Genomic DNA, 18608 nt, shown 5'->3' on the forward strand with positions numbered 1-18608 from the left:
GGCTCTGGGCCCAAAGGTCAAAGGGTTCAAATTTCGTGATATGGCATTGCATTGCTTAATTCTGGGCCCAAAGGTCAAAGGATTCAAATCCCGCGGTATGGTGTTGCACTGGTTGGCTCTGGGCCCAAAGGTCAAAGGGTTCAAATTTCGTGATATGGCATTGCATTGCTTAATTCTGGGCCCAAAGGTCAAAGGATTCAAATCCCGCGGTATGGTGTTGCACTGGTTGGCTCTGGGCCCAAAGATCAAAGGGTTCAAATCTCGCGGTATGGCGTTGCATTGCATGTCTCTGGGCCCAAAGGTCAAAGGGTTCAAATCTCGCGGTATGGCGTTGCATTGCATGTCTCTGGGCCCAAAGGTCAAAGGGTTCATATCTCGCGGTATGGCGTTGCATTGCATGTCTCTGGGCACAAAGGTCGAAGGGTTAAAATCTCGTGGTATGGCGTTGCATTGCATGTCTCTGGGCCCAAAGATCAAAGGGTTCAAATCTCGCGGTATGGCGTTGCATTGCATGTCTCTGGGCCCAAAGGTCAAAGGGTTCAAATCTCGCGGTATGGCGTTGCATTGCATGTCTCTGGGCCCAAAGGTCAAAGGGTTCAAATCCTGATGAGAGAAAATAAAAATGTTGTTAATTTATGCATATGGGTTTTACGCACATGGAAACTAAATTTGCAACATTTTCAAGTGATAGAGACTCTCCAACGTTCCCCAAATTAGTGATGAAATTGGGCGTGCTGTGCTTTAAAAAAGCCATAATTAAATACTTATGTAGTATAATGTGTTTGATTTATAAAGTTATAAATAAATTCTTAATCCATTGTGTTACGATTTGTTTTCCAAGGACTCAATCGAGTTTTTTTAGAAATCACAATTCTACAGAGAATTATTTGAATAACTTAACTAGACCAAATAATATTTGACCAATAAGTTCTCTCCTATAAATTTTTCTTCGTTGATTTTTGAACCTAGAATTTATAACGAGTTATCAGAAGTGAAAAGTTAGGGTTTGCTGGAATTCTGGAACCGCCAAGCCTGGAACTGCGATAAAATCACAGTTACGTTTAAATCAGTCTCATTTGCATGTCAAACATCGAGAATAATGCGAGACGAGAAGGAATGAGAGGAATTGATTAATGAAAATGCAGATTATTTTCGAGAATTTCGAAAGATTCAAATAAAACAAATGTTAGATAAAATCAGTGTCCCTTCAACTTAGCAAACTCAAACTGATTGAAATTGGAATATTGTACGAAACTTGATGTTATTATCATAACAAACACTAAATTTAGTTGAATTCCTATTCACTTTTGAAAAAGTTAATTTCTTCATTTTGGTAAAGCTCTGCTAGCATACATTTGGATAGTTTATTCTCTAGGGATATGTCTTTTGAATCAGTAGGTTTCTTATTCCGTACACGATATAAAATTTAAAAAAAATGCTGAACATAGTAAATCACGGAGCTCTGATAAAAGCTACTAAAAGATATGTAGCTTGTTAAAAGCCAGTACCTACCTGCTCATAAATTAATGCAATTTGTTAAACCTGAATAGAAATTCGATTAACCATATTTTTCTACGAAAAGACTTCTAAGAATATCTTTGACCTTTTTTATTTCTCAAGACGTGTACCCGGCTTTGCTAGGAGACTTATGACGGTTTGGTAAAGTTTTGAGTTTGTGGGTGAATTTGATTGTGAATACATATTTGTTTCACTTGATCGTGGCCACATCTTCCTCGGGCGTCTTTGAATTCTTCAACTATCCACTTCAAGTCATACACTATCCTCACACGTCTTTCTTCAAATTCAAATTGATTCGTGTCTTCCTCGGGCGTCCCCAATATTTTCATGAAATTCACAAAATCATTATATCGACTGTAATTCGACACAATATCTCATTACATTGCAGAAATAAGAGTTAAGCCTTCCTCGGGCGTCCTCGACTTCTTCTACAATTTAAACTACTCTCTAAACGCTTCTGGCACTAATAAGAACAAACTTTGAAATTTTAAGCTAAATCGGTCCAGTAGTTTTGGAGTCTATATGGCACAAACAAAGAAACTATGTAACTCGTTCAATATAAAAAGTACCTCTCCAATATACCGACTGGTATCAAATACAAAGACTTATAGATTTTGTGGTAAAAATTCAGAGTTTTTAGAACCGGTATATAGTAAAACTACCTTGATTCACTGGATATGTTTACGAAATCCGTTCTTTTTGTTCATGAACTAGAAAGCATAATTTCGATGCTGTAATATATTTTCGTCATTTGATATCAGATCCTAGCCTGAGATTTAATAATATTGAATCGGGATTTTGGCTCCACAGGTGTAGAAGCCTAAAAGCTTTCGCCGCAAACAAAATCCAATAAGATTTGAAACGAGTTCTTCAATATCAGGTTAACACTCACTTTACCTCGAGGTTTACGGTTTTATTTATTTGACCTTTTCGATCATCGAAGCAAAATATCAATTGATAGTTTCTTTACCATAAAATACTGCACATTATTGGCACTTATACGACAAAAATGTCACCGTATCTATCTGGTTAGAACACAGTAGAAGAGGACATACTAACGGCCTCAATATACATACACGTTATCCCTGTAACCGTATTTAATGAGGCATCAACTTTTGCGCAAAAAGAATTCATCGATATTAAACTTATTTCTTCAACTTCGATAGTTAAATAATAACATTAGGTAAACTATCTATGAATGTACATGGTTTTAGCTCATTTAAAACCAGGTACGATTTGAGCTTTTCACGGCCAAAAGGATTATTGTGATTTGTTTTTGGGTTATTATGCCGTTTTGCGCTTCCTCCTTCTGATGATTGGACACTGCAATGCTTTCCGAAACGTTGGCTAAAGAAGGGAGTAGCGCAACATGGCATATTACCCCAAAAACAAATCACCATTTAAAACTAATTTGCTGGTGAAATTCTCATATTTGTGATGTCTTACATGACAATAGACAAAGATTTCAAAAGACAAATAATAATTTGTTATCCTTTGTGCTATGCATAAAAACCTTGTCTTATAAACATTAGTTTATCATTAAAAAAATAAAATAAACAGTGTTCGACCTTACTAGAGATATTTGAATGAAGCATATATACGCAAAAGACCACGCCATAACATGGCTTTTGAAATAGAAGATAACATATCAGATGATAGTAATATTAATTTCTATTTGATTAAGATTAACTCCCATGTCTTGTGAAAACAATGTTGTTGATATGAATTTTGCCAACACGTTTGTCAAATGAATATTTACATTAAAGTGAGGCAGTACGAAGCAATGCAAAATAAAATGTTTTTGGTTTGATAATTTAATCAGTCTGCCACAAAGGATAACAAATTATAATAAGCAATATTTTTTTTGTTGAAATACTAGTACATATTGAATTATTTGGCAGGTTGGGAATATGCCGACGTAGATCAGTGGTTCAGAGCACCTGACCGAACATCAGAATGTGCGGGTTCAATTCCCGTCAGCGGAATTTATTTTTACTCGGGAGATATTTTTAATTTGTATTGATATTTTAGGCGAGTAATTAATGCTTATAATAATTTGTTATTATTTTAACCTACCGCAAAATTCAACAAAATGTAAAGGGTTGTTAACATGTTTTGAAAGGAGCTGTTGAACCTCCTATTACTAAACATAATAATAATAATTATATCTACACTGCCAAGATAATTATACACTATCTTAGCTCTATTGAAGGAATTCATCTCTTGTAAATATGTAAATTACAAAATTGCTGTGTGTTTGTTTCCAAAATCAAGGAATTCGTACAAATTGTGTGTGTGTTTGTTTCCATCAATTATGAAATACAACATTATCATTATCATGTGGTTCAGTGAATCTGTTCTAGTTTGTGTACGTTGTAATATAATGTTTTTATCCGTGGAGTAACTTGTACATTATTTGTGTCACATCTTCGTGCTGTTCATAATACTCGGAACAAGGTAAGTGTATCTTTGTTTTATTCTGTGCTGTATTAATGGCGGCTGGAAAGTTTTTTTGATTGCACGAGTTTTTAATCAAGATCTTGAAAATGACACCAGCCGCGCTATGGACTCCCATTCTTTAAGCTTTTAATATCAAAACAGTCTGTTGTTTATTCGGAGCAGTAACTAAAGTGTGGGAAGAATTATCGGGCTTGTCCAAGTGAAACGAAAATTACTTCTTTCAAGTATTTTTCGTTATTGTTGTGTTGTACCGAAATTAACGTTGTCCTGTGGTTTTTACTGTGAATACAGATAACGTGCTGTACATATTCTCGTTCTGTTATCACTTAACAAGTTAGTATTAGGCATACATTATTAAATATGTATGTAAATTCTCCTCATTGTTAGCAATGTTTTTCGAGAAAGTACAAATGCGTATTAAAAAGCGTTTGACATTCCCAAATAAATGAGTATATTATATAAAAATTGTTTATCATTCAGTTTGCACCGCTTCTATTAAATATTATAAGACATTGCTGGGAGATTTGTATTTGTTTAAATCTTTTTATTATGCATATTTTCAGGACATCCAATTGAAGAAGCCTACTTGCAATCTCTGAAAAACAGACTTTACCGCAATGGACACAACAACTTGGAAAGTCACTCATCGAGGAACATGATCAATCAACACGCGTATGCGAGCAAGAATTTAGACACAGTTGGTGGGGGAAACATAGTGAGGAACCTGGATAGCATCGGTGGGGGTAATCTTGTGAGGAATCTCGATAGTATTGGAGGGGGTAACTTGGTAAGGAACTTAGATAGCATCGGTGGGGGTAACTTGGTGAGGAATCTCGATAGCATCGGTGGTGGCAACTTGGTAAGAAACCTGGATAGCATTGGTGGGGGTAACTTGGTAAGGAATCTGGATAGCATCGGTGGGGGTAATCTTGTAAGGAATCTCGATAGCATCGGTGGGGGTAACTTGGTAAGGAATCTCGATAGCATCGGTGGGGGTAACTTGGTAAGGAATCTCGATAGCATCGGTGGGGGTAACTTGGTAAGGAATCTCGATAGCATCGGTGGAGGTAACTTGGTAAGGAATCTGGATAGCATCGGTGGGGGTAATCTTGTAAGGAATTTGGATAGCATCGGTGGGGGTAACTTGGTAAGGAATCTTGATAGCATCGGTGGAGGTAACTTGGTAAGGAATCTGGATAGCATCGGTGGGGGTAATCTTGTAAGGAATTTGGATAGCATCGGTGGGGGTAACTTGGTAAGGAATCTCGATAGCATCGGTGGGGGTAACTTGGTAAGGAATCTCGATAGCATCGGTGGGGGTAACTTGGTAAGAAATCTTGATAGCATCGGTGGAGGTAACTTGGTAAGGAATCTGGATAGCATCGGTGGGGGTAATCTGGTCAGGAATTTAGATTCAATCTCAGGCGGAAACATCGTTAAGTTCCTTCACACACCACGTGGAGAGTACTATCTGGAACATTACCTGAACAGAAACCTTGACAGCATAGCCGGGGGAAATCTCAATAAGAACTTAGACAGTGTAGGCAGCGGGAACTTGGCTGGCAAAAAGTAAACCCCATTTTATATAACAGACTACGGCGAAGACAATATGAAAAACCATGATTTATCTAATTTAATGTATTTATTATTTACCTCTGTTAATTTATCAATTTGTGACTTCTGGAGAGGCAACATGTCAAAATAAAATTATTCTCATCAATTTAAACGTGTCTTTTATTTATGATTTTCAGTTGTAATCACTGTCTTGGTAAGGCTTCTCTATATCTCAGGGTTCCTGAAGTTGGATATGTTGATACCACCGAAGCGCCATTTATACCATCTTGACCTGATCCAAATCGGTTATTGATCTACATGTTCAGACGTCTGAACATTTGAAATTCAACATCATCATCCTCAGTACCAAAGAAAGAAGGCTGTACCTATTACAGTTCAATTATTACAGAAAATACCTTCATGTAAATTTTATGAGCAGTGCACCAAACACGATCTTAGACTACAGAGACCATAAGCTTTCCGCAATTTCGGAGTTACCAAAATGAAGGCTTTAATTATTTCACCCTCTGATTTCTATTAAAAAGCCTGTAGTATTTACAATGGCTTTCGTAAGTTTTGCACGGCTTTGAATACTAATGTTTTGATGAAATATTTATCTTTGAAAACGTCCTAATTTTTTAGATTTATGCCAACAGGGTATTTTAACAACCAAGACAAGAAATTTATTTGAGGGATTCAGGACACAAACACAACAATTATGTTAAGAATTTTAAAAATCTGATGTTTACGTATTTTTGATGCCCACAATTAATTATTCCTCGAACATAGCTCATCTTGAATTTAAAAACCACGCGGAGAAACATGAGTTTTGCTTGATTACTAAACAAGCCCTCGACGAATGAATTGACAGGTTTCCTGTTAAACTTTTATTAAAAGAGGAATTTATTACCACGGTGTATTAACGTGTAATTTATTAACACGTGTTCATAAAAATCATAATATTTTCGCATTTCGTCATTATACATTTATTATTATCAAGGCAAATGCAGGTGCATGAACACGTGTTCCGATATATTAGGAATTAGTAGAAACGGCCTGTAATCCCGTTCCTAACTGGATTACGAATAATTTAGAGAGATTGTTAATAAATCAGCAATACTCATTTTTCTCCGTGCACCAACTTTTATTATCCTTTCGAAGAATTAAAAATCATGGTGATTGATACAGCCGTCCTAAACTTCTACCACAATTAATAACGGCATTTTTTTCTTTAAAAAAACAAAAAACCTATTCATAAAACTGAACCAGACAACCCAATATCTATATCACGTGACTAAGGGTGCAAGTAGGAATATGAACAGGACAAGCTGTGTGTAATGTGCTAAGAATGAAGAAACACCGATTCGCCTATGCTGCCAATATCCCACCTCGGTGAGATTAATACTCAGTTACCCGTCGAGCCAAGCTGTCGACCAAGAAGCTTAACACCCAATAACAACCTTGGTAACCATTATCAAAGTGACTGGACTGCTGTCAAAGGAATAACGAGAAACCTGGAAAGTGGCACATCGGGCCTCGTCCAATGTTTACGGGAACCAAACGGACATTGAAGGTCATCACCATAATCACGTCAAAACAGAAGTATTTTTTAGAAAAATCTATATGGACAGGAAAATGAATCAATAAGTCACCTTTGAATCTTTTCAATTTGTATTATCTAGATTATTAAGTTGGTCTATAGACAGCCCTGATTTATTGAGCCTAATATCCTAAAAATACCAACTAAAACCACTCGATCGCAAATTATCGTCATTTAGATTCTCGCTTGTACCTAAATTGCATGCAGTTGTCAATACTTTCGCAGAAATAGTAGAAGTGTTGAATTGCAAGGAATATAGTTACAAGAAGGCTATAATAACACACATCAATAATAATAATAATGAGGTTTATAAGTATTTAAGATACCCACAATCAAATAGATTAGACCATAGTAGTATTAAAAATGATATTAGGATTAAATTTCACAATAGGATCAGGAAAATTTTAAAATGCAATCTATCTGCTAAAAATTTAGTAAAAGCAATAAATACTTGGGCAATACCTCTATTAACGTACTCATTTGGCATAATTAAATGGTCTGATACAGATTTAGATAACTTAGAAAGATTAATTAGAACTACGCTAACAAAGTTTAATTGCCATCATCCAAATTCAGCTATAGAACGAGTTAATTTACCTAGAAATTTAGGAGGTAGAGGTATAGTCAAAATAACTTCTTTGAAACATAATCAGGTAGAAATGCTAAGAACTTTTTTCCATAGGAAAGCTCATAGCTCAGAAATGCACAAAATAATTTGCAAGGCAGATAGAAATATTACACCTTTAAATTTATACGATGAGAATGCCAACATTTTTATAAATCCCAACCAGGAATTATTAGATTCCTGGTCAAATAAAATTTTACACGCAAAACACTTCAATTATCTCAACCAAACGTATGTTGACAAAATTTCGTCAAACAAATGGTTGAGTATTGGAGAGTTGAGCGCAGAAATAGAAGGATTTATGCTTGCCATTCAGGATAGAGTCATCAATACTAAAAATTATAGAAAGCATATAATCAAAGATACAAATCAAATTGATGATTTGTGTAGAAAATGTTTGGCTTTTCCGGAAACTATAGAACATATTATATCTGGATGTTCTATATTAGCACCGTCCGAGTATACATTTAGGCACAATCAAGTTTTAAAAATAATTCACCAAAATTTGGTAATTAAACATAACTTGATTGACTGCCGTAATATAGTACCATACTATGAATACGAACCAAATTCATTTTTAGAAAACGAATTTTATAAAATATATTATGATAAAACTATACTAACAGACCGAGCGATTAGTCATAATAGACCCGATATAGTTTTACATGACAAAATTAAAAAAATAACTTATATCATTGATGTCGCTATTCCAAATTCCTGTAACATTCAAAAATCTGTTAATGAAAAAATTAGAAAATACACAGATTTAGGAAACGAAATAAAAAGAATTTGGCATTCTCAGACTATAAAAATATTACCATTCGTTATTTCGGCTACTGGCATTATACCTAGCTCTCTCATTAAAAATTTAGGCGTATTAGATCTATCAAAAAATTTATATATAAAGATGCAAAAGTCGGTCATTTTGAATACATGTAGGATAACGAAAGATTTTTTAAATATTTATGTTGAGGGATCAGTAGGATTTATAGGCCCTGTTAGAAGTACTACCGAGCCGAACCCTCTGATATGAAAATATCTGGAGACGGTGAATTTTTTTTCTTCCCATTTGATCTCTGGTGAGTTGACGTGTTGTTGTTCTTGTATTGTTTTGTATTTATTTTGCTTATATAATGCACTTACATAATGTTGATTGACTAGATGATCATTTGTGGAAAAGTAAGTGGAAGGGTTAAGTTTTTCCTTTGGGGAAGATTTAACCCGGACAACTAAATCGGAAGTTTAAAAAAAAAAAAAAAATAACTAATTGTTATTGGGTTTATAAAAACAGTTTATTTTTAAACAAGTTCTGCTGTGTAATTATTATTATGCGTGACAGCTGTTTCGCCCTCTGAAGGCATTATCAAACTGTCAGATCCTTCAGAGTCTTCAAAGCCTTCAGAGGGCGAAACAGCTGTCACGCGTAATAATAATTACACAGCAAAACTTGCTTAAAAATAAACTGGTTTTAAAAACCCAATAACAAGATTATTGAATATATAAATAATTAAAATTAAAATGGAGTTCTACAAATTAACTTGAAAACAATAAATAATAACTAAAGTTAACATAATTCTATTCTTCTCCATTGGTTTTCTATATAATTTTAATAGTAAGTTTTACTTCATGATTACTGCTCCACAAAACTATAATGTGTATCACAAGTGTTTGTAAAAGCTCGTATAATATAAATAAATAACAGAAGAGTTAAGCCACTAGTTTACGCTTTCACAAAGCTCAATTGATGTTAAGAGTTAAAGTTAAGTAAAGATCGATATTTTACGGGTGATATAATCTTTTGGAAATCGCCACAGAATACGCATTCATAAATCAGTGAAGCCTTTCTCGAGATACCGAACTTTACCAAATCAATTAGACCGCACATATCTGGCTCTAGTCCAAATGCTTGTTTAATTTAAAAAAAATAAAAGTACCTACTGTAATTTTTTTTTTTTCTTATTATTTCTGGCTTTCACCCTTCAAGGGTGTTCTTGGCCATCATTTAAAATTATTGAGAAATGAAAGGTGAATTTAAATATTAATTTTATTTAAATGGGCAAATTTCAAAATTATATTTGGCAAGATTCTTTTAAGGCTTTTCAATTCGTATGGAAAACTAATTATTATGTTTATTCATACAAATTAAAATTAATAATTAATTTTTGAGGATTTATAATATTAATAATATGAATAAATTACATTTTTTCTTTCTGGTTTGAGTTTTAATTACGTGAATCTTGAAATCTATCTACGAAGCGAAATTTTCTCTTTAAATTGCTCTCAAGAAAATTAAGAAAAACTTATTTGGTTTCATTATTTTAATTAGAAGGTCTTAAATTATATTTTAAATACATATACACGCCGTACTAACTGCTTGAAATTGAACTTCTTTCAATTTTCTTCTGGCTAACAATCTATTTGTTGCTAAAATGAGATAATAATGCAAATACAAATTTGTACCAGAATCTGATAGTATTATTACGCTAGCGTCTGGACGGTTTCGGCGCTCTGATTGGTCGAATTCAAATCTGGAGTAGTTCCCTATTGGCCGACAGAGCGCATAAGAGCGATATACAAATACGTACAATTTCATCTATTCAAGCAACGGTAATTATTTACGTAAAACTACCATTTTAATACGCATTTGCAAATAAAACAAACATTTGATTAAACTTAATGACAATAAACATCAACTCTTTGCATTTACGATTTTTAAAAATATTGATATTTAATATTATTTACGTAAATAATAATTTTGCACCATTTTGACAGAACAACGATATGATGTTCTTGCACAATACGCTTTTGTTTGTAGGAAATGTAGACACTGCCAACCCAATAAAAAAACATGAAACACAATCGGAAGCTAGAAACGCTTCGTTGATTGTAAAAATAGCCAAAAATGTCTAATCTGACATGTTTTTATATGTATAATAGAACAATCATTTTGCCATGTATATATATTTATATAATTAGGTAATTAAGGTAATTATTAATTTACCCTTACCCATTTAGGCAATTATTCGGGAGAGGTAAAGTTTTACCCAAACAACTGTTATTCTTATTCCTAAATTGAACATTTTATTATTTATTAACTCCTTCCTGTTCCGTGTTTTAACAATATATACTCACCCTCTCTCTGTGAATGACCTAATATCTACTTATTAAATGTAACTGTTGTTAGTATCACTTAAGCTGGGCGAAGCCCCACAAAGTGCCGCTCGCAGGGCCTAGCAGCAAAAAACCCGCGGAGCGGGTTGTTAACTGCTAGTTTACTTATATTGCGTTTCGCTTTTCAAGAAAAATGTTACATTCGATTAAATATAAAGGAGAAGACTAAACGGAAAAAAGGAGTATTGCTTATTTGTTAATAAGCTCTTCAAAAGCGGGATTGAAGGCCCGAATGAATTAACATGTTTCCTGATAAACTTTTAGTAAATTACGAAATGCGAAAATATTCGGATTTTCATGATTATTGCGACATCGTAATAATATATTCTTAATTTACTAAAAGATTATCAGGAAACCTTATAAGTCATTCATTAAGACCTTCAATCAATCAGATTACAAATAATTTGAAGAGATTATTAATAAATTAGGCATAGGGGAGACCCAGGCAAAGCGAATGGACCAGGCATAGCGGATGACTTGAATATTTCCGAAAATTACCACTAGAAGGCGCTAATAGTCTCACAATCGGTGTACCGCAGCGCTACCGACGCCATGACAGTGAATATTTGTCGTTTGGCAGGAACGCACGCTTTTTTTGATAAAAAAACGTTTTTTTTTAATTTTCTTACGATAAACGAAGGTAAGGTATTTGTGATTATTATTATTTGGTTATATTTCATGTGAAGATTAGTTTATATCATCCAATTTTTATTTGTTTCCTATTTAAAAAACTTAGTTTAGTTATGAAATACAGCACCCACATAGTATTTTTTAACAAAATGTTATTTGATACTGCCTTGGGCAAAGCGAATAGGGCAAAGCGGATTGACCATTCGCTTTGCCCGAGTGAATGAACTTTCTGATTGATTATGTGCAATTGCGTATTACATATTTACAATGTTTATATTTTTATAGATGGTGTATACATCCGTACGAAAAACAAACCAGGCAAGTTGGACTGAGTCAACGATGGCCAAAGCTATGAAAAAGGTGACCGAAGACAAGGAATCCATTACAGCCGTAGCTAAAAAATATGAAATTCCTTATGCAACACTCTATCGCCACATCAAATCGGGATCCACAAAGAAAAAGTTAGGCCGTTTTTCTACAATTTTTTCTTCTAAACAGGAAAAAGAACTCTGCGATTACTTGCTGAAAATGGAGAGCGTTTTCTACGGGTTAACGCGTTGTGATTTCCTTTCATTGGTTTATAATTATGCTAAAGAAAATAAAATTCTACATCCCTTTAAAAATGGAAAAGCTGGAGAAGATTGGCTCCATAGATTTCAATTGAGAAATCCGTTGATATCGTTACGTTCTCCGGTTCCAACATCAATAGCCAGGGCAAGAGGATTCAATCGTCCTCAGGTCGATAGATTTTATGATATTTTGTGGGATCAAATTGAAAAAAATGACATTTCGGCCACTCGTATTTACAACATGGATGAAACAGGTATTAAAACCTCAAGTAACAAGCCTCCAAAGATTTTTTCATTAAAAGGCAAGAAGCAAGTGGGAGTTATTAGCAGTACAGAAAGAGGGCAACTGACAACAGTTATTTGCTGCTGCAATGCAGCGGGATCTTTTATTCCACCATTTTTTATTTTCGCCAGGAAAAGGATGCAAGATCGATTACTCAATGGTGCACCACCAGGATCTCAAGCTTGTTGCACGGACAATGGATGGGTTAACGGTTCTTCATTTTTATTATGGCTGCAGTTTTTGGTTGAAACTGTAAGACCGTCTTCCAACAGCAAGGTATTACTTCTCTTGGACAATCATGAAGCTCACAAATATTACCCAGCTTTGGATTATGCCTCTAAAAATAATGTGCATTTTGTGTCTTTTGCCCCCCATACAACACATCGTATGCAACCACTTGATGTTGCTGTTTACGGGCCTATCAAAAAATATTTTGAACAAGAACTAAACATGTTTCAAAAGAATCATGTTGGACGCATAGTCAATCAATATGACATGGCAAAACTCTTTGCACCCAGTTTTTCAAAAGGAGCATCTGTACAAAATGCAGTCAGTGGCTTTCAAAAACCAGGAATATGGCCTTACAATCGGAATTCATTTAGTGACATTGATTATGCTCCTGCTACAGTGACGGATCGTCCTATTGAACCAGAAGGCCGCACATCTCCAACGAATCAACCACCGCATTCTGTGCCTGTTTTAGATAAAGCTTCCTTGCCTCCTGCTGAAATCATCACAGAAATCATCAACGAAATTCAAAAAACACCGGTCAAATCTACGCACTCATCATCAACGAAAATAAAGTCACCATATGATATTAGACCAATGCCCAAAGCAAATTTCAATTTGGCCACAAGAAAAAGAAAATGCCAAAAGTCAGAAGTTCTTTCTTCTTCTCCCATAAAAAACATACAAAAAGAGAAAAATGAAGCCAACATCCAAAAAAATAAAAAAAATTAAATCATAAAGAAAAAAAAACTTGGCCCATCTACCAGCGGACTAAAAGTCAAAGCAAAAACAAATGAAAATAAAAATTTGAAATGCCTTATTTGTGACGAAAATTATGTTGAACCATTAACAGAGGATTGGATTCAATGCAGCCAGTGTAAAAGTTGGGTTCACGAATCATGCACGTCATATAGTGGATATGGTTCTTACTTCTGCTACGATTGTGATTCCTAATTCTCTTTGCCCGGAGTCCAAATTCGCTTTGCCCGGGTATCCGGGCAAAGTGAACAAGACGAAGACTTTTTTTAAATTTGCATTATTTTTATAATTATAGTTAATTTTACCTTTTCATTTATTTTACGTCTGAAGACAGATATTTTCTTAACATTACTGTTTATAAAGTTTTTATGTTATGCAAACATTGTGTGTTTTATTTAATATCTCCCTTAACACATCCGCTTTGTACTCGTGTAAGTACCTACCTCAAAATTAACATGAACAAACGTTGATTTTATTTCAGATATTAAACATCCCAACAATCTGAAAATATTTTTTTACGATCTTACGTTCTCCAAATGCATCTATTAAACTAGTTTTCCATGCCTGAGTTTTTTTTGTGTTCAACTTCCCTACAAAACAATTCCTTCTCGGAGAGAGAAACTATCGAAAGAACGCAGCGAGAAGGACGATTTGCATGGTAATAAGTTAGTTATTCCACAACCAAAATGAAGGTAAAAGTTAGCAACTAGCGCAAACTATTTTCTCGCATTGAAGTCTAGAAATTCCTCGCTCCATTTATTGGATTTCTGATATCACATTGACTTTACGTGCAAAGATTTTTGCTGTTTCGGAACAATTAATTTGTTTTTTTTTAAATCCATTGAATGAGTTGATTGGTTACATGGATACTTCGAAAACTAACCAAAATAAATATATTTTTTTAATGTATTATATTTTTGAGGGGATATTTTTACCGTGTATCTTTTTGAGATCACAATATCTCTCGAAATTTTCTATTTGTCCAGATATATTTGTTCTCCTAAAAGATGCACTCACTATTACTATTATTATTTACACTGAGATAAATGAGTAACGATAATTTATTAAGAATCTCTTCAAATTATTGGTAATCCGGTTGAAAGCGAAATTGCAGGCCATTTCCTGATAAACTTTTATACAGTGACGAAATGCGGAAATATTATGTACACGTGTTCCGCATCCTTTTAATACATTCGTATTTTAGTAAAATTTTCCTAGGAACCTATCAATTCATTCGTTAAGGGTCTGCAATCCCGTTTTTAACCGGATTAAGAATAATTTGAAAAGATTAGCAATTTTCCTCACGGAATTCTGAGCTAAATTGTATAGTGACTTTCTTATTGGTAAAACCACTCAATGGAAAAGACGTATATTATCTGTAACGTTTTAAGATGTGTTCAAGTTTTCTACAATACTTGTACTTTTTGTTATCTTGTATTATTCAGTTGTATGGTCTATTTGTCTTGTTTAGTTATGTTGTTGGGTTGTCTTGTTCAGTTGTGTTGTGTCGTGTTGTACAGTTGTTTTGTTTGCTACACAGGCCAGCACGTCCGTAATCTGGACGCCCTCGGAGGAGGTAACCTCATCCGGGACACGAGGGGAATGGACTCCCTGGCCGGATTCACCTTCGGAGGCAACAAGCGATTCGACTCCCTCAGGTAACTTGGCATTATTAATAATATTATAACGAATAGCATAAAACTATATTACAACTCACTCGAGCCCTTCTTAAGCTCCCCATGGACGATCGATAACAATAGTCAATAGCTACGTCAATTGACGTCAACAATTGCTAAATTGATCGTTCACTGTGGCAATTGAAGCAATTGAAACATGATGCCTCTCATTGATGTATATTTTGATTAACCCTTCAGGCATAGTGTCGGAAACTTGTAGAATTAATGTGTATTTCCGCTTCTCAATAATATCCAAATAAATGGAATATCTCTGAACATATCGGACAACTAAAAATAGACTTTAAAATTTTATTATAAAAAAAAAACATATAATTTTTTGAATACAGAAATTTTGAAACCCAACACAAAGATGTTTTAAAAATGGTTCACCTTACGTTTTTTACTAATAAAAATTACTGATAACGAAAATAATACATTTTTTTATCCAGCAAATGTATAATAAACATTACTGCACCTCACTTTTTTGTTGTTTCATATAAAAAAAAAGGAATTAAAAAAATATCATTAATTTTTCAAATTGCGGTCGGAACCTTTGGATTCAAAGAGGTGCGCATTTTAATTATTCTGTGGATAACTCCTATATTTTAATATCAATTTTAATGCGGGTTGTTTCACAGAATTTTAACAATCTATCAAATTTCAAAGTTGATTTTCAAGTTCTGTAAAGGCTCTATTCAAGTTATGTTATTGTTTCAGTTTCGTGAAACAACTGGCCAATAATTATATGATAACAGAACTTAAATAGAACCTTCATAAAACTTGAAGATCAACTTTGAAATTGGACAAAATGTTCGAATTCTGTAAAATAACCCGTCTTTAGTATTTTTCTTCGTAACACCGTTTAGTTCATATTTCTAACTATGACGGTAAGAGAAAAACAAAGATTTCTATGAGACCTCAAATGAGCTGTTCCGAAAATTGAACGAATTGACTACGGGTAATATCTGTTTGTTCCCAAAACCGAACAAATTAGACTAAGGAGTTAAGACCATTTTTATAAGGTCCCTTAGAATACTTTTGTTTACGTTTTCGTACAATTTAAACGTTTTAATCAACTCACTCAAGAACCTTAAAATTATTTAGAATTAGAGGCATTCTGGTAAAAGTAATATTATAGAATATTAAGATGCAACTCTCTCCAGAACTTTAAATATTATTTTACTGACTCACGCTACGAGTATACTGACTACAAGCTATATTTAAAAAAAAAATGTGAAAACCGAGAAATACAAGAGATACAATTGTTTCATTCATCGTAGTAAAATAAATACTGAACTATGTTCCTATACTTCGAGGTACTGTAAGACTACAAGTAGAATCGTTAGCACGTTAGTTCAGACCTCTCGATCACACCATTTCCGCTTATCAATATACTAGACACCCATTGTGTTCGGCTTAGAAAAGAGAATATACTTAGTTCCTACCGGGATGTCATTTATCAGTTATTACCTATCCATAACGATCGCTTTGCTGGAAAAGAATTTAAAATTTAGAACAAATGAAAGAACATAGAGCAAATTCGATTGCATTTGTTTTGAAAACCGAAGAAGGATTAAGCAAGTTGTTGAAAAATAAAAATAACGGAATTCACTATCTTGGAAGTTATTAATATCGTATCATTCGTTTTGTTATGGCGATAATTACCTCAAGGTATCGCGGTTGAACTCACTTTATTGTGATTGTGTTGTGTGTTTCTTCGCAGAGATACAATGGTAAGTGATTGCTCATCCCGCTTTCCCTCAATTCCAGCAAACACAAATTCATTTCATATCGTTTACATTATTTTCAGTCCACTTTCATGTTCATCTGAAGCTGTAATTCGTAAGCAGTTTCAGCCCATAGCTTTGATGGCAAGTAACCACATTATACACATACAGGGTTCAATTTGAAAACCTAATTGCCTTTTAGTAAAGGTTGTCGAAGCGCCGATCAACCTTTGATATTAAACTGCATTCTGTTTCATTGTGAACTATCTACAGACCATTAACTTCTAACAGTTACGATACATTAGTTTAGGTTGGTTTTTCATCAATTTTTCAAAGTTCAGCTGTTAAAAAACGATTGCTCGCATTCCTGTAAGATGGGTATTTCAATCGATAAATAAATGTGAAAGCTTTATTATAATTATAATACTAATTTTTTAACCCTTTCACACCGTGTGTATATTTGAAAATACAATGATTTAAGATTTTTCCTTCCCAATCTAGAGCGAATAAAAATTGGTACTTTTCATTTCTCAATTGGTATTGGGATTTTAGCTAATAGTTAGGCGACAGCCATTTTACATTTTGAAATGTGATTTTTGTTTTTCAACGTATTTTTCAAATGTTAATTTTTATGTAATTTTTTTAAATTGAGTAAAATGTTATATTTTTCATACGCAGTGTACAATTTGTCATTTTAGGTAAAACACGCCGTTTGAGACCTTTTATTATTTCAGATGAATTTAACAATAACTTCTATAGTATTGAAAAAAAACGTTTCAAATATTTTTTTAATAACTCGGTAGTCAAACACCAAATATGTTTTACCAATGCCAGGTCTAAAAGGGTAAAAATAAATATCTTGTAGATCTTGCTGCAGAAAACATCACAAGAATGACATGTTACAACTTTAGTCATTTGAAATTCTATTCAAACACATCTCGCTTCTTTGACTTTACAATATTCTTTAACAATTTACAAGTAATGTGATATAATCCAGATTTACACGTCTTGTATGATTTAGTGGGTGCTTTAAAAGGTTTATGTTTTATTGTAGCTTTTGTTTGCATTTTTGAAAAGTTTTAATTTCATTAACACTTTCTACGGCTATCATGTAGTTAGTTTACTGGCGTAGCGAGAAAACTAATTATTTAACAGTGGATTAAGTAACATTATTATAGCGTAGGCGTAAGTTTTCACATTTATTATGTGAAAAGACGATCAAACCTGACATGATCCTATCACAAATTCTTTTACAAAAGAAAACTACGTTAAAATCTTATCTAGAACTTTGAATACGTTTCAATGCAGAACGTTTGAAACAAGCCATTTGTATAGCGTTATCTAGTTATATACTTTTATCTTCTTACATTTATACCTACGTGTCAAGAAAACAAATTGCTGATAATAGCAAAAGTTTGAAACGTCTTTGCCATCTTTGTTTAGCTATTATGGATGTGATTCATTATTAATAATAAAGCGATACAAAAACAATTTAGAATATAACTAACATCAATAAGACTATTATAAATATTATCAGCAATGTTGTTTTTTAGTCGTCAACGTGACACTTTCTAAACTGCTCTGCTGTTCAATTTCTTAATGAAGATCGTTCAAAAACTGTCCACTTCTCTAATGAAATTTATAAAAAGTTTATATTAATGCAAAAAGAAGGGATTGTAAATCTTTTCGAATATTCAAATTTGTTTATTTGTTGTATCTTTTTCGTCAATAACAATAGTTAGGGCAAAAACAGTTTTTCAGTAACACTTTGCAAGGATACTTTGCAGCGAAGACGAGCAGTAGCTGAC

At 33.6% G+C, this 18608-nt stretch overlaps 1 protein-coding gene across 1 annotated transcript in view; it reads left to right on the forward strand.

Moving 5' to 3' along the window:
• The window catches only part of LOC149420168 (uncharacterized), a 78331-nt gene that overhangs the window by 39566 nt on the left and 20157 nt on the right, over positions 1-18608 (forward strand). Inside the window, exon 4 of the mRNA XM_089636024.1 lies at positions 14938-15055. Within this exon, the coding sequence (XP_089492150.1) occupies positions 14938-15055 (118 nt within the window). The remainder of the gene's footprint in view (positions 1-14937; positions 15056-18608) is intronic.

Source organism: Hesperophylax consimilis, chromosome 10 (assembly GCF_061612785.1).
Source record: "Hesperophylax consimilis isolate HC1 chromosome 10, BYU_Hcon_1.0, whole genome shotgun sequence".
NCBI lineage: Eukaryota > Metazoa > Arthropoda > Insecta > Trichoptera > Limnephilidae > Hesperophylax > Hesperophylax consimilis.